This window comes from Barbatula barbatula (assembly GCF_947034865.1).
Source record: "Barbatula barbatula genome assembly, chromosome: 2".
Lineage (NCBI taxonomy): Eukaryota > Metazoa > Chordata > Actinopteri > Cypriniformes > Nemacheilidae > Barbatula > Barbatula barbatula.
Genome location: NC_136767.1, coordinates 31,218,252 through 31,242,976, shown reverse-complemented (window position 1 = coordinate 31,242,976; position 24,725 = coordinate 31,218,252). Strand labels below are relative to the sequence as shown.

General features: G+C 38.4%; 3 protein-coding genes across 4 annotated transcripts; all 3 read left to right on the top strand.

The window, feature by feature from the left end:
• The first annotated feature begins 528 nt into the window (after window positions 1–528).
• Window positions 529–5,357, top strand: eif4e1b (eukaryotic translation initiation factor 4E family member 1B). Its single transcript, XM_079450933.1, has 7 exons — window positions 529–986; window positions 1,181–1,272; window positions 1,378–1,473; window positions 3,677–3,740; window positions 3,889–4,002; window positions 4,136–4,275; window positions 4,773–5,357. The coding sequence occupies exons 1-7, from the start codon at window positions 963–965 to the stop codon at window positions 4,885–4,887; spliced, it is 645 nt and encodes a 214-aa protein (XP_079307059.1). The 5' UTR covers window positions 529–962; the 3' UTR covers window positions 4,888–5,357.
• A 2,696-nt stretch (window positions 5,358–8,053) lies between these two features.
• Window positions 8,054–12,800, top strand: casr (calcium-sensing receptor; the record flags this gene model as incomplete). The annotated part of the gene is made up of 6 exons (XM_079476108.1): window positions 8,054–8,250; window positions 8,371–8,677; window positions 9,074–9,913; window positions 10,037–10,267; window positions 10,610–10,733; window positions 11,656–12,800. The coding sequence occupies 6 exons, from the start codon at window positions 8,054–8,056 to the stop codon at window positions 12,798–12,800; spliced, it is 2,844 nt and encodes a 947-aa protein (XP_079332234.1).
• A 2,578-nt stretch (window positions 12,801–15,378) lies between these two features.
• b4galt4 (UDP-Gal:betaGlcNAc beta 1,4- galactosyltransferase, polypeptide 4) lies at window positions 15,379–23,595 on the top strand. 2 transcript variants are annotated; one of them, XM_079451056.1, is made up of 8 exons: window positions 15,439–15,531; window positions 18,435–18,578; window positions 18,695–18,914; window positions 19,418–19,650; window positions 19,809–19,996; window positions 20,075–20,197; window positions 20,426–20,530; window positions 21,174–23,595. In XM_079451056.1, the coding sequence occupies exons 3-8, from the start codon at window positions 18,851–18,853 to the stop codon at window positions 21,313–21,315; spliced, it is 855 nt and encodes a 284-aa protein (XP_079307182.1). In that variant the 5' UTR covers window positions 15,439–15,531; window positions 18,435–18,578; window positions 18,695–18,850; the 3' UTR covers window positions 21,316–23,595. The 2 variants fall into 2 exon arrangements, with proteins under 2 accessions (XP_079307181.1, XP_079307182.1); XM_079451055.1 differs by having other exon boundaries at window positions 15,379–15,531; window positions 18,435–18,914.
• The last annotated feature ends 1,130 nt before the right edge of the window (window positions 23,596–24,725 follow it).

Sequence of the window (24,725 nt, the reverse complement as noted above, 5' to 3'; positions counted from 1 at the left end):
ACCCACCCAAGCCCTAAAGTCCGTGATGGGGCCATATTCAAACATCATCTTTATGTGAAAGATAGAGTCTGTCTAGTGTCTGGCAGCAGAGATGAGGATCAACCATCACAGCAGCATACCACATCCCATTTTTGTACAAATTATAAATATATCAGTTCATCTGATAACAAATATCTTAATTGTGTAGCCGACCACAAAACGATATATTAACAGACAAGTCATGCATTTCCACATGAATCCAATCGGTGGATGCTCACCTTCATATTTTTGACTAAACGGTGCCCCCTGTGGGCTCAACTCTGGATTACAATAAAAATTAAATTTTAAGAGTTTGGTTAAAACATCATGGTTTATATATCATATTTTTTATTTAATATCAATCAAACTGCAGTTGGTTTGTTTTGAGACATAATAACTCGAAAATACATCTAAGTAATACAACAAAAACATCATAAAAACACGATTTTTGAGTAATCTCATTTAGGAACCAAACTCGTTTAATCAATTATCTAATATCCAGATTAGTTCATCGTTAGTTGGAAAAGAAAACCTTTGCGGTGATAAGACGAAGCGCTCCAGAACTACAAATATCGCACGTGCTGCTCACAGAACTACAATACCACGCAACAACAACAACACAAACTGTTTAGGTGTTGTGGGGTCTTCGATATTAATTTAAAGTTGTTTAAAATCGATTATTGATTGAAATAATCAACACAGTTTAACCTGAGAAAAGTAAAGTTATTGAACAGTTTCATTAGCACTAGTACCCATTCTCCCCAAAATACGTAATAAATGCTAATGACAAATTTAAAAATACTTGTTGTTTTAAAATGTGTTAATTGACCGGACAACATAACTATGTTTAATAAATGATCGTTTTAAAAGCTGAACTGTGAAGTAATAAATGCCGCGCTGAGCGTGATCACGCAACGTAGCGTATCGTCGCGCGCGTGGTCGACATGGCGTCGTGTGCTGTACAGCTGGTGAGATATAAAGTCGAAATAAACTTACTTTACGCGTCATAATAGTCATGTTTGTGTTGTTTTGTGTGTGGTACGTTAAACTTGATTCATATAGTGATGCAGATTCACATTTGAAGTTTGGCGTTTCAGTGATGCGCTTTAACGTGACCTGCACGATTGTTTGTTTGTTTGTTTGTTTGTTTGTTTGTTCACAGATCGATAAAGTATCGAGAAAGAAGTTCGAGAAAAAGAAAGTTGTGACATGCGTTCTGAAGGAGCCCTGTACCAAGCACCCATTACAAAACAGGTGTGTTCAGTTTAATCTGTGTAATATTAATACACAATAAATAGTCTTATTTTGCCTTTGTCAATGTGAATGTTGTTTTTAATGGACATTAATCTTTGTTTGTAGATGGGGTCTTTGGTTCTACAAGAACGATAAGAGCAAAATGTGGCAAGACAATTTAAGACTGATCACCAAGTTCGACACAGTCGAGGACTTCTGGGCGTGAGTTCAAGATCCTTTGGTCCTCAGTTTTTCAAAAATCATATTATTTATGATGTTATCGTGTTTTTATTGTGTTAGTTAGCAATATTTTGTGTTATTATGGCTTGAATCAAAACGAACCAACAATTGGAATGCACAATACAACAGCAAGCCTTTTGAAAAATGTTAAAGGGTAAGTGCATCCCAAAGACACATTGGTTTTTATTTCTTTACTCGCCCGCGTGACTTTAAACATGTTGTGAGACCTCTCGCCGTCTACAGAGCACAAATAAAGATGTTTAGGTGACATACGAGAGATTTCCAGGCCGCCTCATAGACATCATGGCAACGTTGTAGTTGTTGCCAAGGTCCAGAAAAGTGCTAGAGACGTAGTTAAATCGGTCAATCCGATTAAAAGTAAAAAAAACATTTGAAACAACGACAATACTTTGTGTGAAAAACAAACCAAAATAACAAGCTTGTCATTCTATGATCTTCATGAGAGCATTTCGGCGCATTCGGTCGGGCCAAAAAAATGCAAGGCTGTGTCCGAAATCTCCCACTAGGTGCTCATTCGCTATTCCCTACATTAGATAACTAATATTGTCCACCTTAAGGAGCGGATGAAAACGAGTGCGTAAATTCGGACACGCTGTGCCCTGGAAATGGCTAGCAGCTAGCCCTGACATCGTTGTACACTCGTTATTATGAAGCATCATGGGATTGAATGAGAGCACTGAATGTCCACTATGAATTCGGACACCACTAAAAATTGATTGTGCACTGTATTAGGGTGTAGGGGGTATTTCGGACACAGCCCAAGTCTTTCTCGATATCAAAATCAGGTATTTTGCGAAGATCAGCTTATATACAGCGAGTTTAAACGCGTTTAATGTCATGTAGGTGTGTAAAAAACAGACAAATTTGGTTTTGGGATGAACTTGGTTATCTCATTTTGGAACCATGTACTTCGTTTGAGGTTTTCCCCATGCACTCAAAGTAATGCATTAACACTCTGTGGGTAGACCGTGTAAGTAAGGTCTGGTATGTGTACATCGGTTTCAGAGCGTATGGCAAAATTATTCTCATTTTGAAGATTCTGTCCGTCTTTGAATCAGCCATAAATTAATTGTTCACTATATAATGAATAATACATTGGTAAATATATGAAGGAGTGTGCAAAAAATGAATTTAACACGCTTGTAGACACACTGCGACATGCCTTAAATTGTTTTTTAATTCCAAAAAGCGTATATGAACCATATACTGTAAGTTAGGGATGCACTGATACTTATTTTGCTGATATTATTTGATATATGATTGATATTATCCGTCACGTAAAATAATTCTGTACTTGTATCAGTCTAAGTATGAGAGCTTTCCTGTAGCTCAGTGGTTAGAGAATGGTTCAAATTCCTTACAACTTAAAGTGATCGTTTGCCCGAAAATAAATATTGTGTCGTCATTTACTCACCCTCTTGTCATTCCAAATCTGCATGACTTAATTTCTTCCGCAGAACCCAAAAGACGACACTTTGAAGAACGTTAGTAACCGGCACCCATTCACTTGCATTGATTTTGTGTCCATACAATAGAAGTGAATGGTTGCCGGCACCGTTTGGTTTATTGAACATATTTTTGTGTTCTGCTGGAAAAATTCATAAAGGTTTGAAAGGACAAGAGGGTGAAATGATGACAGAATTTTCAACCTTGCCATGAATTGTTTTTACTATGGTAACAGAACAGATATAAACATTAAATGGTTGAAATACCCATGTGAAATCTCTATTCAAATTTGTTTTATTTTTAGCGCATGATTTTTCTAGTCAGGTAAGAGCCATTTTCAGGACTGTCACATCCGTAACGCTACATATTCCTCATAAATGGATTAAATGAAAAGTAATTTTATGTTCTATAAAGAGGCATTCCTTCTCCATCAATTGGGTATTATTGCTTCAGGATTGTGCATTTTAGTTCACAGAAATCCTACAAAGTTTGTCGTCTCCCCAAAAAACTTCCTTTTTTTGTCATGTTTATTTCCCATGTTTAAAATGGAAAATTATCTCATAGACTGATTTTTTGATGATAAGGGTTTAGTAATGTATAAACAGATGTTTCAATATATTCGTAACAAAATCATTCTCTGAGCATTTATGTCTTGCCCATAATGTTGGAATTGCCCAAATGTAACATTTCAATGCTTCCTTTGCTTCTACTGTTATAGAATATACAACAACATACAGCCGCCAAGCAAACTCTCCTCCGGGTGTGACTACTCCATGTTCAAGGTGAGCAGGTGTTATGTTTTGCTTTTGTTGTTGTTGGTGTATTGATGCTTTCTAAAAGTATCGTTTGCGGTTTCAAACATGTTCTTAATTTGTTCTGTCACAGGCTGCAGTGAACCTGTATCCCACATGTTTTGTTTTCATTTTGCAGGACGGCATAGAGCCCATGTGGGAGGATAGGAGCAATAAATGTGGCGGCCGCTGGCTGATTACTCTCGCCAAGCAGCATAGACACACTGAACTTGACCGTTTCTGGCAGGAGACGGTCTGAGAAAAACACACTTTCTGTTTTAATCGAATTCACCCTTGAAAATTGACCAATCTTTTACATTATAATTGATCAATTATACACAGGTTAATGAAAGCTAAATGTCCCTATGCATCTGTTCTCGTGACAGCTCTTGTGTCTCATCGGAGAGAGCTTCGGCTCTTTCAGCCGGGATGTCTGTGGAAGTGTTATAAACATCCGTGCCAAAGGGGACAAAATTGCCATCTGGACTTCTAATGCGGAGAATTGTGAGACCGTTACATACATCGGGTAAGCATAAGTTTGCCCTTGAACGTTAGCTTTGACCTAAAATGGTCCGTCTAAAGAAAATCAATTACTTTGCATGTGCATGGCTAGAGGGAGCTGCAGATTAAACGTCTAAACATCTTTTAAATGAGGTCGCATGTAAGCACTCTTGTGCCGCTGTGAACAGTAGCCATGACGGAAAAGGAATTTGTGCTTGCTTGGCAACCTAATGAAGTTAATTATGCATCATATCAGGAGGACGGTTGCGGTCCACTGCTGCTAGGAGATGCTGTACAACTGTGTGATTCTCTGTGGACCCAATCCCCACAGCAAACACGAGATTTGTTCTAAAACGTTTTCTAGTGCTTATAAAGTTGTGTCCTAGTGTTTGAAGTATGAAGCGTCACTTTCTGGCGTGTGAAGTCAAGAGGACACAGATTGGCAACGGAATGCGTATGGCAGAATGCAGCTGTATGATTTATGAAATGTGGTGTAATATTTGCCTTTGTTCTTCTTTGCAGTCAGAAGTATAAAGAGAGTCTGGGCCTTCCGCAGAAGCTTGTCATTGGATATCAAGCCCACGCAGACACGGCAACTAAGAGCAACTCTATAACCAAGAACAAGTTTGTTGTTTGACGATGTGTATCGAGACGTAGAAGGTTATCTTTGTATATTTTCTTAATTTGTGATGGCACTTAAATGTGTAATATGCGAGACTGTGCTGAAATGCTGAACTTGAGTTGCACTTGTTTTGATGCGATTTGTCTTGCGTGCCTTTTTTTTGACAATTAAAACTTGAACTTCTTTTGCAAAAGTGTACTGAAAGAACGCACTGGCTTTTCTAGTGTGAACGCTGTACCCTGTTAATACAGCTTGCGTTGGATTAAACGGAGACGGGTCTTTTTGTATGGAGAATTTTGATGTGCTTCTCTTACAAATGAGGGAGAAAGACAGATTTAAAGTCTGCATGAAATAAAAAAATGTCAATTCAAATTGATTTGCACAGTGTTGCTGTATTTATTATAAGTTATTTAAAAAAGAAAAGTGCACTTATAACCTTATATTAAAAATGTAAACCTCATTCCCCTTGAAACGACGGGAGTTTTCACTCGGATATACGATACGGAAGAAAAATTACGCTACTTCTGTTTCATTCCCACTTTCAAGAGAAGTGTTTACAAAAGGTATCGGACCAAGATTGTTACTCCATACATGAATAATTTTGCATCAAAGATGCCAAAAAACATGCAAATTGAGCGATACATGAAGACAAGCCGAAGTGCTTTTGCTTTGTCGGATGTGCTTATCTAATTTCCACCAAAATAGGAAATTGGGGTGGGGTTATATTGAGTGGACCCTCCCCCCTCAAAAGGACCAATAGTGTTTAGTTTACCTCGCAGCCTGGAATCTGAGGGGAAGCTGCGGTGCAGTATGATGTCATAAAAGTCGCTGATCCGTGTTTGTGAGAGTTAAACAGATATTTTATAGACTTTCTTGGAGCTCAATGGTCAGAACATGGCGCTAGCAACGCCAAGGTTCGATCCCAGGGATTTCACATATTTAAAAACAAATGTATAGTTAAATGCAATGTAAGTCGCTTGCGTCTGCCAAATACGTAAATGTAGATAATCTTAAGGCTAACATATTCTTACATTGATTTCATGGGAGGTTTAAGCGTGTACATCTCCGTTTGTCCTCAGAAAAAACTTATCTTGAATAGAAAATAGTGTACGTAAAGAAACGGCACAGGTTTCTTTTAAGATCTTCGGGGATGATATTATCATTGGTGTTGATTGGTTTGAAACAGGAGTGACCAGAGGAAGTGGACCTGCCTCTCTGGTTAATATTTCACTCTTCTCATAGGAACAACACACACAGTCACGGCGCTTGGAATTAATGGAGGAACTCGATCAAATTTCTCCAAAAAAGCAAATAGAGAGAGAGAGTACGAAAATTATAACACTAAAGTTGACCTGTTTCCATTTTAAGTTGATGTTCGTCTTGATATTTAGTGAAAGGCGTGATCTGGCTTTTGACTCTTTGATGGCTTGATGCTTTTCCTAATGAGGTAAGACCCTTTCTTGAACTTTTTGCATCTTATCAGGTTTTGACGTTTGTCCAATTAGGATTATTGTTTTGATTTTGATTTTGATTCAATTTATTGTCATTACACACATACAAGTACAGTGCAACGAAATGTATGATGTCTGAACCATCGTCAATTTTTTTGGGCTGTTACTATAAATTCTGCATCGTGTGTATAAGAGATACAATTGAGTTTTTAACTACTAAGCTTTAAAACAAAGTGCTAACATTTATACCTACATTGAAATACTTTGTCTCAATTATTTACATTAGGAAAGACCAGAAACATTCGTAAGAAAAGTCGATTTCAGAACGTGACCTGTTCTCTTACGTAAAGCACCCTTTACTTTTTTCCAGGGACTTGATCAGTATTTGGTGTGGAATAGCCGAGTCCTGCTGAAGCATATTTCCAGAGCTAATGAGTAGTAGATGCTGAACCGTTTCACCTGGGAAGTGACTAAACTGACCACAGAATAACACGCAGATCCTGCCGGGAAAGGTTAGTGATGTGGAACAAACCATTTAGTGCCAACCAGATATCATTCCCTGCGCCATCCGAGAAACCATGAATCTCAATATGTTGAATTCAAGTTATTGCCCTATTATCATCACGGATAAAGCATATAGACGTTTTCCTTATTTTGTGAAGAATAGAATAGAATAATAATAGTGAATGCATCGTACCCGTGACAGATAAAACGGTGGGAATTAAGAAATATATAAGAATATATTTTAATGTTATCATAATATATATTATAGGAAATATTCTCTTGTCATTTTATCAAGCAGCTTCTTGAGGTCCCACCCTGAGATGGAGTTCATATCTATTCTGATTCGTTATTTACATAAATCTGTGCGTTTTATTTAATAAATGTTTTGATTTTAAAAAATTGAATTGTTTGAACAATGATATGATGTTTGCCCAAAATGCGAATTACTCGCTTTTATTTCTGTAATGATAACAGATGGCAGTTCCTTAACATGCAACTGTATGCGGCCATGTGTCACAGCAATGCCGAATGAGTTTTGATTTTCACCAAAGATCTTTTGGTGCAAAGAGCCTTTTCTTTCTTTTTGTATAGTTGTGTTACATTTTTCCACCACATAGATTATTCAGGGTGCTTTATGGAACCATACATCCTGACACAAAACCTTTATTTGCTACGATTTGCTACTGCTACGAAATAGCATTCACTTTGACTCATTTTATTTGATCCGTTTTACTGTTTTTATTGACGATAATAGACACTCTTTACAGGACATTTTAGAAAATTGAGTATAGGTTAAATTGCATGTACAGCGGATTTCACACCTTGGTGTGGTAGTAATGCTAGTGACTATACTTGTTTTGACAAGTATCCTGTTTTAAATTGGTTTCTTTAGGAATATTAAGCATTCAACCAAACAGTGTGTGGTGAATCAAACAATCAATCACTGTCATCTCTAAAATATTTTCATGGGCCGTATTTTCTTCGATCCATCACAACCTCGTAATGAACAGGAGAGGCATTTACTGGAGGACAGACGGGAACGATCGACGCCTCCACCGACAGACCCTCGTATGATCCAAACTGTGAGTAAACACCAGTGTTTTGATTTGATACCATCATCAGTCGACTGATTTACATTGTAAATTATCTTTTGGCTCTAGACGGAATATAAGAAGTCCAAAATCTGCCGCGGTTCATGAAGACCACATCAGAAACCAACTGAAACAATGAAGTGTCATCTGATGTTTTACCTGCACTGTTTGGTTTTAATGGGCTTCAGCTGTGTCATTTCTACATATGGACCATATCAGAGAGCTCAGAGGACGGGTGACATACTGCTGGGCGGTCTTTTCCCCATACACTTTGGGGTGGCTTCTAAAGATCAGGATCTGGCAGCGAGGCCGGAGTCAACGGAGTGTGTGAGGTGATGATGAAATGATCCGTGTTGGTGTTTAAGGGATAACTCTTGCACGTAGATCTCGTTTTAGTTTCTCGTCAACGTTTAGATTCATGTGTGACGTCTAATATGATACGTGTGTTTCAGATATAACTTTCGTGGGTTCCGTTGGCTTCAAGCCATGATTTTCGCTATAGAGGAGATCAACAACAGCTCCACTCTCCTTCCCAACATCACGCTCGGTTACCGTATATTTGACACGTGCAACACCGTCTCTAAAGCTCTGGAGGCATCGCTGAGCTTTGTCGCACAGAATAAGATCGATTCGCTCAACTTGGATGAGTTCTGTAACTGCACGGGAAACATCCCGTCGACCATCGCGGTGGTTGGGGCGTCCGGATCCGCCGTCTCCACAGCAGTGGCTGACCTTGTTGGCCTCTTCTACATTCCTCAGGTTGTTTTTCTGCACTGGGTTGATGAATAATTCATGGATATTTTAAATTGTTTTGTGATGAATTATTTGTAGGAGGTATGCAAAGGCCGTTTAATGCATTGGATCTATTAACAGACATTAGTAATCCCTAATGTCTAAATTCTCAATGGAAAACGTTGTTGCTTAGATTTTGCTCTTCCACTGCTCAGGAGATTTGATGGAGTTCTGACTTGTGTTTCATTTAAGTCTGAGATGTTTCTCCTAAAATAGCTTGAATACAAACAGAAACAAATGAGGATTTGGGTAAATTTGATGAGAAATGTTTGAGACCTGACAAATCTGAGCTCAGTTTGAGACAGTGTTGAGATCTCTCCTGAAACTCTAATGGAGACATTTGTCTCTTTTGTCATTTTTCAGATCAGCTACGCCTCGTCCAGTCGCCTTTTGAGCAACAAGAATCAGTACAAATCCTTCATGAGAACCATCCCTACAGATGAGTACCAAGCAATCGCCATGGCGGCCATCATCGACCACTTCCAGTGGAACTGGGTCATCGCCATCGGCTCCGACGATGAATACGGCCGTCCGGGGATCGAGAAGTTCGAGAACGAAATGTTTCATCGGGAAATCTGCATCGACCTCAACGTTTTGATTTCGCAGTATTCCGACGAAGCTGAGATTCGTCGGCTGGCGGACCGCATCGAAAACTCGACGGCCAAGGTCATCGCTGTGTTCGCCAGCGGACCGGACATAGAGCCGTTGGTTAAAGAGATGGTGAGGCGAAACGTCACAGACCGGGTGTGGTTGGCGAGCGAAGCTTGGGCGAGCTCCAGTCTGGTGGCCAAGCCGGAGTATCTGGATGTCATGGGTGGAACCATCGGCTTTGTGCTGAGGGCTGGGAAGATTCCTGGCTTTAAAGAATTCCTACAGCAAGTGCACCCAAAGCAGTCCAGTCATAATGAATTTGTGCGGGAGTTTTGGGAGGAGACTTTCAACTGTTATCTGGAAGATAGCCTGAGGAACGAGGACAGCGAGAATGGCAGTACGAGTTTCAGACCCTTGTGCACTGGAGAAGAAGACATCGCGAGCGTGGAGACGCCGTACCTGGACTACACGCACCTGAGAATTTCGTATAATGTGTATGTGGCCGTTTATGCCATAGCGCAGGCCCTTCAAGACATCCATAACTGTACTCCGGGGAAAGGATTGTTCGCTAACGGCTCTTGCGCAGACATTAGAAAAGTGGAGGCGTGGCAGGTAAGATGCTTGAAAAAGCTTCTTACTAAAAGACTTTTTTCTGCAACATTTCAGACTCCATCGTTTTAACGGGAAGCCCTGCTGATATTTATTTTGCCTTTTGTATTTGTTGAAATCTTCAAGGTTCTGAAACAACTGAGACACCTCAACTTCATAAACAGCGTGGGCGAGAGGGTGCGTTTCGACAATGCCAGTGAGGTGTCAGCAAACTATACCATCGTAAGCTGGCATCGCTCATCTGAGGACGGATCTGTTGTGTTTGAAGAGGTTGGCTATTACAGCATACATAACAAGAACGGAGCCAAACTCTCCATAGACAAGACAAAAATACTGTGGAACGGGCGTCTTACTGAGGTGAGTCTGGACTTTTCTTTGGACTCTAAAACCAAAAAACCCTTGCAGTATTCCTTACTAGTGTCCACACTTTGCAAGTGTGCAATGCGACGTAAACTGTCAGGAAGAAGTTTGATTGTGCAACTAGCATTCTTATACAGTTATTGTACATTTTACTTTAGTATTAACAGTGGTATAGAATCGCTAGCTCAAATTATGAATTAGTTTTTAGTAAAGATATCGTTATCGCTTGGAGGTAAATTGATTTTAGTGGAAGTACGTCATCGCCCTGTCTGCATATATAGTCTATTTACTAATGTATTTCAAGTATTAGATCAAATGTGTTTCTTTTTTCTCCACCAGGTGCCGTTTTCTAACTGTAGTGAGGAGTGTGAACCTGGGACCAGGAAAGGAATTATTGACGGCAAACCCACATGCTGCTTTGAGTGTACTGAATGCTCAGATGGAGAGTACAGCGATCATAAAGGTTAGACTTTTAAAGCACGGGACAACTTGATGACTTTTGTGTACTTATCTAAATTTCCTTTTACACTGAATCACATATATGTTACCATTCCATTTTTTTTGAAGATGGATGCATTTTGGATAGGACTGAACATAGCAGGAGTTTTTAGCATGGAAATAATACATGAAATGCAATGATAGGGTGACCATGTTAACGGCGTTGAGCAAATTCTAATAATTGAGCAAAAGTAGTATTCTTAAAATAATAAAAAATCCAGAAATAACAAAGGATGAGTAAAAACCATGGGATATGACTACAATATAAGGGATAGAACAGTTGTTGCAATGCAAAAGTAAATGTTGAATCAGTTTGTGGTATTGTATAGTGGGGACATAAGTTAAAAAATAAGTTATTTAAATATTACATATAATTTTAAAACATGACACATATTGTTAAATAATAAATGCATATTATAGTTCATTTTCATGCATTTTATACATATAACGGCCTGGGGACAGAAATGGCGCCAATTCAGTAATATTGCCCATGTAGTGGAAATTCAGCTTGATTGAAATACCTTGTTCACATAAATAATATCTTATTTAGTCTTTGCACAAAATCATCAACATATAATAAGGGTTTCATGTGAATTACCGTAACGTGTAAATCATATTATGATTAGGGTAAAATTATTTTAAATACATTTTTAATCCTCTACATGGCGAACAATTGACAAATCTGTTGTAATGAAAATGTTATATCCAAATTTTGACTTGACCTCTGCCTTCCTGCAATACCGACATGCCCCACCGGGCGGCCGCGGCCAATTTGAGACGCACTGATCTAAAGAGAAGTGACAACCATCTTATACTTCACAGGGATTATGCTTTGTTTTCCATGTTTTTAACGGTAAGACTTTAAATGTTGTATTTTCTTTTCTCAGATGCCAGCATTTGTTCGAAGTGTCCCAACAACTCCTGGTCGAACGGCAATCACACTTCTTGCTTTCTAAAGGAGATCGAGTTTCTGTCCTGGACTGAACCTTTTGGGATCGCTCTGGCCTTGTTCGCAGTTCTCGGCGTCCTGTTAACGGCTTTTGTTCTGGGTGTTTTTGTGCAATTCCGTGACACTCCCATCGTGAAAGCCTCGAACCGGGAGCTCTCGTACCTTCTGCTTTTCTCCCTCATCTGTTGTTTCTCCAGCTCCCTCATATTCATCGGTGAACCTCAGGATTGGACGTGCCGCGTACGCCAACCGGCTTTCGGCATCAGCTTCGTGCTGTGCATCTCTTGCATCCTAGTCAAAACCAACCGGGTCCTGCTGGTGTTCGAAGCCAAAATCCCCACCAGCCTCCACCGGAAGTGGTGGGGCTTGAACCTGCAGTTTTTATTGGTGTTCCTGTTCACATTCGTGCAGGTCATGATCTCCGTGGTGTGGCTGTACAACGCTCCGCCAGGGAGTTACAGAAACTATGACATCGACGAGATCATCTTCATCACCTGCAACGAGGGCTCCATGATGGCACTGGGGTTTCTCATCGGCTACACCTGCGTGTTGGCGGCCATCTGTTTTTTCTTCGCCTTCAAGTCTCGGAAACTCCCAGAAAACTTCACGGAGGCCAAGTTCATCACGTTCAGCATGCTGATCTTCTTCATCGTCTGGATCTCCTTTATCCCCGCGTACTTCAGCACTTACGGCAAATTCGTCTCGGCGGTGGAGGTCATCGCCATCCTGGCCTCCAGCTTCAGTTTGCTGGCCTGTATCTTCTTCAACAAGGTCTACATCATCCTCTTCAAGCCGTCCAGGAACACCATCGAGGAGGTTCGCTGCAGCACGGCGGCTCACGCCTTCAAAGCGGCGGCCAAGGCAACGCTTCGGCACAACTCCGCCTCCAGGAAGAGGTCCAGCAGCGTGGGCGGCTCCTCCGCCTCGTCGCCCTCCTCGTCAATCATCCTGAAGACCAACGGGAATGAAGCTGAGTCTCCGTCCGAACGCAGACAAAGTAAAAAACCGAGGGTGAGCTTCGGAAGTGGAACGGTCAGTTTTTCTTTAAGCTTTGAGGAATCTAGAAAGAACTCTGTGAAATAAACAAGAACTGCTTTGTGAGTAGACATTGTACTATGAGCGTTTTATACTGGATTTTTCTTTTTCTTTTTTTTGATCCAAATCCTGTTTTCGGGTAAGGGATCGGCCTGTTTTTTCCCTGAAACTTCCACTAAATGTGAGAACAGACTTTAAGGCATGGATGGAAGTCAACCATACTTCAATACACTCAGTAAAGTCTTTTCCTCTGTCCACATAAGCCTTTTATTGACCACACACATCTTACATAGACACTTCTTGAGTAACTCTGATTAAGACGGTCAGCTCCATGTCTTCAATCTAAGCCAGATGCATAGAAAGAAAACCAAACATTGATTGATGTCTAATGTGATTTCACTCTTATCTGTTTAGATTCAAGGGGCCTAATTCATGAAACATTCGTAAATATGTGAGTAAATTAAGAATAATTTGTGCGTAAAACAGACCTTCCTGAACACTTTGCACTGGATTCACAAATACTTCGTAAACTTCAGGCTTGAGAATAAAATGAGTGTATGTTAAGGAATTCAATCACTCATTCACAATTAGCATAAACCCCGCCTATGAATTACAGACTTCATTATCGTCATTGTCTGGTTTAGCAAAATTATATTGCATAAATGCATAAGATAGTAATATGCTACATGGTCACCAGTAAATTAATCATTTACTGTGTCGACCAAAGCGTTTTAAGCCAGCTAAAATAAAAATACCTGGTGTTCTTCTGAAAACGACCAGCTAATGGCGCCTGAGAACGCTTTGGAGACACGGCACGTTATTCAGGAGATGAGTTGGTTACTGTGATTTAGAATATCCGCAACAAATAGCTTATTTGTTATCTTATTTTAAAGAACATTACTCAATATGAAAATGCAGTAACCAGTAATATTAACTTCTCCGTCGTTGTGTATGATGGTTGGTCGATGTAGTTTTTATCCCGCCTCTTCTCCGCTGTGATTGCACGGCTATGTAGAAAAGGACATTGACAAGTAAAAGTAAAAAATGATCAAAGACAGTATAAACAAACTCATAAAATTGCATTTTGATGCCCTATGTATCATAATGACATGTCATCATTTGGTCTAAAATAATACAGAACGTTACGTGCGTTTTTGACGCACTATTTCAGACAACTTTTTGTAATACAAACATTTTCATGAACCCTAAAATGTATGTTAGAATGACTTTATGAAGGATTGACACACACATGCTCGTGTTTCATGAATGATACCCAATGTTTTTGTTATTCGTCACACACAGTTATATACATTATACACAACCTGTAGTGAAATGTTAGTTCTGCTGATGAATTGTTGTGAATTGGCAAAATTAAAGTTAATCTGGGTCCATTTTTAATTCATGTGGACAATTCAAGGCATTTTTACATCCTTCACATTCTTGTATTTGTTGTTAATTGTTATTTTATTATTTAATCCAACTGGTAACCCAAACACAGTGAAATACATTTATACAAAAATATATGTTGAAAAAATATATAAATTGAAGCTGTAGGGGATTTACAGTAAAAGACCGGTTATTATGAATTAAGACAAAGAGTAAGCAATCCAATTCATGGAAGAAAATGTACTTTTTTAGTAGTTTTGCAGCAGAAATCGACTCTCAAGGAGTTCCACGGGTTGCTCTCCTTACATTCAAAATACAGTGACATTTACAGGCACTGAGATAAACCAATGCATCCAAATAAAGACGGTTGGACTATTAACAATGTCTATATAATCAATTATCTGTAAAATGAGTATCAAACCTGTCAAATGAAATCAAAATGAGTTACGCAATCATGAATCATGAATATGCACAAGGTTAAGTTATTTCTTCAAGAAACATTTTTTTTTTAATTTGAAAAAATAAATCAGGGTCTGGAACTGTGATACTTTAACACATTTTAATAACTAAGAATTTGGTTATTTTAATGATTTAAAGGAGCTTAAGTGCAAGTTTAAACAGAAGACACTGCTTGATTTTTAAATGTGAAATGAAACTGCATATGCGTTTATAATGGACAACTCCAAATAATGTTTATAACTTCAAATCATTTTACCAGAGTTTATATTTAACGACGGTATTAAAAATAATGCCCCAAACCTGAAAACAAAGGCTTGCTTGAGTTTATAGTATTTATCTTTTATTAATAAGAAATGTTGCTAATATCAAATAAATATATTGTATTCTTTCCCTTTATTGGTGATGCATGAGTATGAGAGCCAATGGTAATATATAAAAACTCAACTTCAGGCAATGTATCACAAAAACCTGATAAAATCAACACGTTTTTATTTATTTTAAGTAAAATATTTATTTTGTAAAGTCCGTTCGCTCATTCTCAATCTATTTTTTTTTTTTTTTTTTTTTAATTTTTTTATTGAAGAAACATATGCAAATATACAGAACACTCAGAAGAGTATCAAAAAGGGTAACATAAAAGATAAAGGTTACAGGGTAATTAAAAAATAAATATCGTACAGCTTTACATGAGGAATTTATATTAATAATATAATAAAATAATATAATTATATAATTATACTAATCCTGAGTATCAAAAACATTCTCAATCTATTCCAGTAAAGCGTGGAGTATTTGTGACGCACTGAATTCTTTCAAATGACGTCTACGTTGACTGCGTCTTGACGTCACGGTGGCGCCGGTGTTTGCGGAAGTGCGTGCGGTTAGCTGCAGTGTCAAGCTTCACCTCAGCAAGAGGAGCAGCTGTTTCTCAGCGGTGAGTCTTTTCTCCTTTTCTCTCTTGTGTTCTTGTACACTTTCTTTCAAAAGCTCATTAAAATGTCACGCGTGCTCAGTTTATTAGTCGATCGTGCGATCAGGTAAGTATTAAAGGGATAGAACGGCTTACAAATCTAAGAAAACTCGTCTGCACTGTAACGTTTTGCAAACTGAAGCTAAAAAAACACACAAACTCATTTGAATAACACTTTAAAATCGGTTTTCCTAATGTCAAGTTTTGTATATTTCAGAGATATTTAAAGGCGTCTTTTAGTTGTAATGAAGCGTTGATGTGCACCTTAATAAAATGACACATGCTTTTATTATAGTTTAATGTGTAGTTGCCATGTTTTTATGGCAGATTGATAACTATATACACTATACTATATATATTACCACAGTTTTGCAGTGTATTTTAAATATATTATACTTAATATATATAGTATATTTTATAAACATATATATATACACTATACTATATATATTACAACAGTTTTGCAGGGTATTTGAAATATATTATACTTAATATATATAGTATATTATATATATATATATATATATATACTATACTATACTATATATATTACCACAGTTTTGCTGTGTATATTAAAAATATTATACTTAATATATATAGTATATTATATATATATAGGGTCAGCAGAAATAAAATCCATAGCATTTTCAACCCTGTCAGGGTTTCCCTATAGTAACTATTGTATATATAGTATAATATATATATATATACTATACTATATATATTACCACAGTTTTGCTGTGTATATTAAATATATTATACTTAATATATATATAGTATATTTTATATATATATATATATATATATATATATGTATACTATACTATAACCACAGTTTGAACTACCATGGTTAAACTGTGGTTATTGTTGTGAGACCTTTGTCAATTTGTGGTTACTATGGTTTAACTACAAGTATGACAAAACAACAATAGTTACTATAGGGAAACCATGACAGGGTTGAAAATGCTATGGATTTTATTTCTGCTGACCCTATTGGGGTCTGTCCAGTGTTTAAGGTTTTTTTCTGTCCCTGCCTAAATGTTCACTCCCTCGCCACAAAAATATATTGAATACATACAGTAGGGATAGTAATTGTGTTTTCTTTGTTTAAAGTGGACCTTGTAGGTCAATTTTGCTTTTATATCGTGTCAGTGAGCCCTGCGTGTTTACAATCTTTAAGACTTTTATTTAAAGGAACGATTCACTTATTCCAGCAAATAAAAATCTACAATTATTAGGTATAAAGCATTGCTATCATGCAGGGGTCATCGACCTCTAAAACCCAGAGACCTCCACTTATCCCCCTAATATGTACAATGCTTAAAAATTAACCTGTATTTATAACAGTAACTATATATATGTATTATAGAATTAGGTTCAGTATAATAATATAACTCCTACATTATGACCTTATGCATTTCTCTGTAATCTTCATTGCCATGCGGTGGGTTGCCACTCTGATATCAGACAAAACAATTTTATTTAAATGAGTGTTTAAACTTTACAGAAGCCCCAGATCCGCCGAGACAATGAGAAAGGAGTGTCTGTAGTTTTACTATAGCTTGACGTGGCTATGGGGAAAAAAGAAAAAGGTCCTGTTACAGAACACACTTCAGGAAGCAGATGATGAAAGCACACAGCAGTGTGTCAACATGAAACATGAGACTGAAGGAAAGAATCTTCCAGAAGAGAGAAATGTTGCTTCACCTCTGTATACCTGAGGGCTGCATAACACCAGCCTGATAACGCCATAATGGAAGCTCGACAAATAACATAATATACTTTTAAAGGAATTGTTTGCCCAAAAATATTCACCCTCGAGCCGTTCAAAATCTTTTTTTTGACTCTCCCTGATTCCCAATCTGCAAACTATACGTCCTAAACATGATTCAACATTAGAAAGTACGCGGATGGGCTACTGATTCCGGTGAAAATTTGAAGTGCAGATCCATAGGCTGCGAGTAGGCAAAGTTTTGTGACGCAACACAGCATTATTAAAATTCAATGATTGATGCTTCACAGAATTAATAAATGTAAGTTTACAGTAAATATAACGTAAGAAATTATGAATATAGTCAAACTTAAAGGCAAAGATGGGCTGTGTTTGGATGGTCGTGACAGTGAAGGATCAAAGTGTCGTGCGGCGCAAAAACATGTATATACATTTTCAATAACAAAAACTGTTTTATACAACTTTTAGCATTATTTATGGCGGCATTTAGTACTTTTACATTTATGATGTACAATTTCTATGACCGTGCTTGTCAGCATTTAAGACCCGTGTTCCGGGATCTTGGACTCCCGTCCAAAACGGCGGGTACGGAAATGACCCAGCACCCGAAATAATATCAAAACACTTCAGCACAGCATCCCTTTGCGCTATGTGGGTCTGTTTATGTTCTTATTTGTTTCGTGCTATATCATCAGCCATGCTATCTGTGTTTATTATGCGCTACTGATGTACAGTGAAGATTCTCACCGGTGCACTGTCACAGGCCACGACTCAAAACATCCAACTCACGTAGCGAAAATACCTCCGCACATCACCTGCAGTAGCAATTACAAACTGAGATGGCGACAAACAGGCCGATCCTACATAGTGCCGCTTTAAGGGCATAGTATAAGTAGGCGAAATGGGACTCAATTGTTTGTGTTTAACAAAAAAAAGATGCTTAGACATTTCTCACAACATCTGTGGTCATACAATGGAAATCATTGTTATCATCATCCTTTAAAATATCTTCTCTTTGCCGTTTACTTCAATAGTTCCTCTGCCGTGTGAGCAATGCTTTTTAAAAGTATCACATTAAATCTTCCCGTGTAGTATCTTATCTCCCCTAATTCAGTTTTTCTTTTCCACTTTACAGCTATTTACAAAAAACCCTTTTCGCTTCCTGAAGCTTTCTTCCTCTCCAAATAAGCGTGGAAAAACCAACCGAGCACCTGCCGGACGGCCGCAGTGACTCCTGACAACATAAAGAGTGACTTATTAACGTGGAGTGGATATTAAGGTGTGTTTGTATGGACTGAGAGGCAGATGTCTCTGTTTGGGACTCTCTGCTGCTCTTCTCTGGATCTCGCATCAAACTGAACTGTCGACATGGGCGTCTTTCCCTCCATATTAAAGGTGACACGGAAGGGGAAGTGTCTGTTACTTCTGGGGTTGTGTCTGTGCGTTTTAGCATGGATAGCGGCGATTTCCAGCGATGATGTGGTTAAAAATAGTCCGTTTGAAGACTTAAAGGACATCGAGGAGTCTCCGAGACGAGAGCTTGAATCAGAGATGATACCGAGCATGGAGGAGCAAACCCTCAAAGAGAGCTGTCCGAAGCGTTCCCCCCTGCTCCGTGAGTGTCTTTGCTTTGACTATTTTCATCTTTTTATCTTTGCTGAAGGTTACGCTTGCAATGTCTGTTAGTGTCTGCTTTTAAACGAAAGGAAGTGGGTGTTTTTAAGCACCATGTACCTTCATCTCGACGTCTTTTTAGTTTTACGTAAGAAAGATGATTGCAATAAAGGTGTGGAGTGAAATGAGAATAAGAAAGTGTTTGGATCTTTGGGCACAAACATTCCCGTTAACATGAGCTGATAATAACAGCCAATGTTTTACTCCATAGAACCGCAAGGCCGAGGGAACATGTGGGAAACTCACGGAACCCCAGTGTGAATGTCTCTGTGTGTTTATCCCTTCGCAGCTGTCTGCTAGTTTCAGGCTCGTCTCCAGAGAAGCGATCCCGTCATTAATGTGCCCCCCACTTGCTGTTGTATTCAAGGACTGCACCTGGCTCGTGGGCCTTTCACTTACTTGTGGAGGTCTGTTTATTGGATTTCTGTGTGTTGTTCTTCGCAGGAGGCGCTCTCAAGCTGTCATTCGAGCCCTCTGTGACGCTGGAGCAGGTAGAGACTGAAAACCAGGAGGTCGTGGGGGGTCAGTATAACCCCGCCGACTGTGTCCCCCGACAGAGCGTTGCCATCCTTATTCCATACAGAAACCGAGAGAAGCACCTGCTCTACTTCCTCTATCACCTTCACCCATTCCTACGGAGACAGCAGCTTCATTACGCCATCTACGTAATTCATCAGGTACTGTACTCTTAGTGGTTAGTAAAATGAACTTAAATGCTGTGATATGTGATTGACACGTTAAGATGAATATGGTGTGTGATCTGGAGTATCTGGCGACAAAGTTCACAATAATGTAAGATGCAGACATGTTTCAACTGTTTGTGTTTGTCTCGCAGGCTGGAGATGTGACGTTTAACAGAGCAAAGCTGTTGAATGTTGGTTATCTGGAAGCTCTTAAAGATTACAACTGGGACTGTTTTATATTCCACGATGTGGATCTCATCCCTGAGAACGACGAGAACTTATACGTCTGCGAGGAACAGCCCAAACATCTAGTGGTGGGGAGGAATTCCACTGGCTACAAGTGAGTGATAACTTCAACTTCTTCATTCAAAGTCTTCAAATTCATCTGTCTTGTTAAATGTGCCGCCTTTCTGCGCAGGCTGAGATACAAAGGGTACTTTGGGGGAGTTTCAGCCATGACAAAGGACCAGTTCCACCGGGTGAATGGCTTTCCAAACACATACTGGGGCTGGGGCGGAGAGGACGACGACCTCCGGATACGGTAAGAGAAAACTGTACAACCATACGTATGTGGTCGAGTACTTTGGAGTGACAGCAGCGATCATGAAAACATCACGATATTTCACTCCACCCAAAGTCCAGTAAGCATTTAAAATAGAGATATACAGTTATTTTTGCTCGTACCTTGTGGAATGAAACGTCTGAGAGCTATTTGCGTTTACATGTTTTTATTTTCCTGTTATTGAGTTAACAGAAGCATGTTTTTCAGGATACAGCTACACAGTATGACAATAGTGCGGCCGCCCGCCGAGGTGGCGCGTTACACCATGGTCTTTCACCAGAGAGACAGCGGAAATCAAGTGAATAAAGACAGGTGAGTCGTGCGGAAGGTGACACATTCATGATAAGTGTATCAGTGTAGGAGAAGTTTAAAAAAGGAAAGCCAACAAAGTAACACATCACAATAATATACTTTTGATAATAATATCCCGAACGTGATGTTTGTGTATGTTTATATCTGATGTGCCGAAGCACTGATGTCATAGGGTGCTGTTGATATTCATGCACATGTATTATATTTGTGCTTGTGTTATGTTCTCGCTGCGATCACGAGCTCATTGAGAGATGCTACCTACATCCTGTTTGTGTCCTTAAACATCTCTTTAAAACAGAATGAAAGAGCATGAAGGTGAAATCGTCGTTGGGCACAAACCTCACATTCCCTTCATTCATTTGGACCTTTTCCATAGATGTATACTATTGCTCAACGTTTATCGGTTATGTAAATATTTAACCTGTAAGTATTAAAAAGAGCTTGCCTAATGTAATTCTTTACTCAGCAAACACTATGTATGAAGAAGGCAAATGTTTTATGTAGTTGAGGGTGGGAGAACAGAAACTTAGTCCTGGTCAGTAATCTCTTAAAAAAACCTTTTACCAAGACAATGTCTAGTTTTGTAAGGTGTAGCGGATTGGTTGAGTGTTGCACCTGATGTTTGTTTTTCTCGCTGACCCAGAATGCTTCTGTTGCGCCGGACTCCTCAGACGTGGAAGAAGGACGGTTTAAATTCCTGTTCCTACAACACTCTGTCCGTCAACAGAGAACTTCTCTACATTAACATCACCGCAGACATCGGCCAGCCCGAGCGTGCTCATTAAGCCGTGTGTGCGCGATAGTCCAGAGACCGTTTGGATTGAAACACACAGGGAGGGATTCTTCCTCTAGCGTTCACAAGTGCCTTTCAGATCCTGCGCTGCTGCGGCCTGCACCTGATTTAAACATCTCTCTGAAGTTCAGACGGCCGTCACAGGTCCAGATGACGTGTGTTTATCTCATCTTAGAATGTTATTAAACAGCTTCACATATGGAAACTAAAGGCGATAATTGTTTTACTGAACGTGACCGGAGTTAAATGTGAAGGGGGTTTGCTCACGCAGTCTGAATTCAGCTCGGTTTGTTTCAGGTCCGGTGGGCTGGGGCCGGTTGCACCAGCTGTGTGTAAACATCAACTTTAAATGGAATTGCCGCAAAGAGAATTAAGTTACAATTCACACACTGGTGAATGTGTTTGCGTTCCACCAGTCAACTCAGCGTAATGTCTAAACTAAATATTTGCAGAAGCCTTCTGTCAGGAGGAACAATTGAAATAAAATAGCAGACTCGCTTTAGTTAATTAATAAACTCATCGGTCATAAGTAATGTCATTTATTATGTTTTTTATATCTGTGTTTATTTATTGTTGCGAGTATTATTTACATATAAAATACATATTGTGTTTATAATAATTCAACTATTCTCATGAATTTAAAGGCTGCTGGTGGTTTATTTAAGGTAAAAATGATATTGTACGACTACGCATTACTCAACTATGTAAGCCTGGATTTTACCTTCCAATTTAGGAGTTATACGAATGGCTGGTGCAACCCTCTCCTGATGTCTTGAATCGGTGTCTTTAAATATTTTATACGGGAATGAAGGTTTTTAGTCAGATCAGTTGATTTTTGTGTTCGGTGAAGTGCAGTTGTTGGTGCATTGTTATTGCTCACTTTATTGGTTGGTGATACTGTACCAGATCAATGGTGTTGATCTTCTTATCCTTTGTTTTTTAATCGAATGAAACCATTGAAATGGGACCAAAATGACCAGGACCGAGGCAGAAGATGCTGAAGATTTTATTTCAAGGTTTAGTATGTTTTGACAGTTAGAATTGCTAGATTTTGGATTATCCATCAAATAAAATGCATCCTTCCAAGAGAAATTAAGTTTATATTAAATCATGTGGCGTGAAACAAATGAGCTGTTTGTTGAAGAGTGCGACTTTCACTGGAGTCCTTGGTGTCTTTTGTTCTTTATATTTCATTCAGTGCATGTCATATCATCACTTTTATTTCTTTTTTCATATCATCACTTTTATTTCTTTTTATCACTCGGCTTCTTTTCTGTCTTTATGACTCAATTTAGCTGTTTAAATGATGCTTTAAGGTTGAAACACTAAACAAAATGTATAGCTAAATATGTGAATGCAGGGTTTTATGAAAGGCTTCAAACGGAGCGCTTTGTTAATGAAAGGCTTTATTTTCTTCTTTGTGACTGGTCACATGGCTGTTTAGTAAGTGTTGTATTATGTTTACTCGTGGTTCATTTAAGGAACGGCAAAAAGAAGATCTAAACATTTCAACATGAAATCAAATTAAATAACTCATTACAAGAACAGATTTTGTAATGCAAAATGATTTGTCATCATGGATTATATGATTATGCGGCACGTTTTTATTATTTTACATTTTATATATCAAGACCCCGTGTGCTCCTATGGTAAGTAAATGATGGCTCACAAAGATTTGACCTGGCTTTGATTTTTTTCTTAAGTTACGTGCCTGTAATCGGACAGACTTGAGAATCTTACAAGATAACATTAACGTAACCTATATGATTCTACTAGCAGTGCAAAAATACAACTTATAAAAGACGACAAAGTGAAAGTATTTCTTTGTTTTGTTGTAATTCATGCTTGCTGACCATACACAAAACTTCCCAAATACACAGAGCTCCAAAAACAAGTGTCAGGGTTAAGCAAGGACTTGAAACAGGGGTTAAAATTGATATTCAGGCATTCCCATGTCATATGCTTTAAATGGTTGTACTTTAACAACAATACACCAAAAGCTACGTACATATAGGCATGACCGATATGATTATAACATCGCAATGAATGCATAGCGGGTATGGGACACGCAGTAGATCACACACATCATATGAAATACATTTGTATATAACAATGAATCGTTCAGTTCAAGTTTTGTCTTTCTAACATTATTTTCAAACTGTAGTCATAATGTGTAAAGACTCGTAAAACAAATGAAGTGCTTGACAACATGTGATTTGAAATGTTTTCATTGTGAAAGTTTATAATAAAAACTAAAGAACTACAATGAGTCAATAAGCTGTATCTAACAGTCATTTCATTACACTTTCCTTAACAAAAAGCTGAAATCTACTACTAAAGTATTACTGAAATCATTCCATCATTTATGAACTTTATTAAATGATGATATGAATGTAAATAAACATATAACGTGTCAAAAAGTGTTGCTGAGGTCAAGAGCTGCTGTTACAGTCAAATACTTTCGAGGTTGAGAATATCTGTTTAATTTCAATAATGTTTTTGTCAGGCTGCAGTTTTGTGTAGTTTTCTTCCTGGCCAAAAAAAGTCACACACTCTTATATTTCGTTGGACGGCCTTTAGCGTTGATCGCAGCACACATTCAGAGATGAACAGCTGTCAGTCCATTATGAACACGTCACAGGATTACTCAACAGCTCCTTCCCCGGCAGATTCATCTCTGACAAGCCACCCAGAACCTTGCAAAGGGCTGACACTCATTCAAGACCCCACAGAAGAGACGGAAACACTATTAGGAAAAAGACATGGGTGTCAGAAATAATTCAGGTACATATGACATTTTTCAAGGCCTTTAGATGGAAAATGTTTTTGGTAGACATGAAATAATGTAAATGAAGTTTGGTGTGTGTTCCCTATAAATAGTTGACTTAACATCGTTTCTGTCAGAGGCTTTTGGCTTCCTAACGAGTAAAGATCCACGGCTTCAGGATGGATTCCCTGTTGAAGAAGAAAAATAATGTAACTACTCAGAGCATGTTTATGAAGTTCAAAAGCTTGTAAAATGTTCTTTTGTTCCATTTATTGTGTCTTTCTTACATTCATTCATAGACTTGTTTATTAACGTGCTACATCAACACTAACATGTGAAAACTGCTTATGCTTTATTGATGAGAAATTATTTTTTTTGTCTTCACTTTTCTCTTATCGCTCTAAGTATCAAATCAATACTGTAATAGTGAAATCACGAGTTTATGAGTGTTTTTTATTTGATGTGTGTCATTAGAGACTACATAACAGCATTCAGTCTGCTGATGAACCTTTAATGCATGTTTTTAACTTTATTTTAATGTAGTGGTGATACGAACTCTACCTAAAATATGTATTTATCTAAATTTGTATCTGTGCAAAGAATCATGGGGGTGCGAAATGTCCATCAGTTGTATC

Excerpts from the sequence above, each read along its gene's own strand:
- eif4e1b (XM_079450933.1), top strand. The coding sequence starts at position 963 with ATGGCGTCGTGTGCTGTACAGCTG. Across the intron at positions 1,273-1,377 it reads AAGCACCCATTACAAAACAG|ATGGGGTCTTTGGTTCTACA; the intron begins GTGTGTTCAGTT and ends CTTTGTTTGTAG. Across the intron at positions 4,003-4,135 it reads ACCGTTTCTGGCAGGAGACG|CTCTTGTGTCTCATCGGAGA; the intron begins GTCTGAGAAAAA and ends TTCTCGTGACAG.
- b4galt4 (XM_079451055.1), top strand. The coding sequence starts at position 18,668 with ATGGGCGTCTTTCCCTCCATATTAAAGGTGACACGGAAGGGGAAGTGT. Across the intron at positions 18,915-19,417 it reads GAAGCGTTCCCCCCTGCTCC|GAGGCGCTCTCAAGCTGTCA; the intron begins GTGAGTGTCTTT and ends TGTTCTTCGCAG. Across the intron at positions 20,198-20,425 it reads GACGACGACCTCCGGATACG|GATACAGCTACACAGTATGA; the intron begins GTAAGAGAAAAC and ends CATGTTTTTCAG.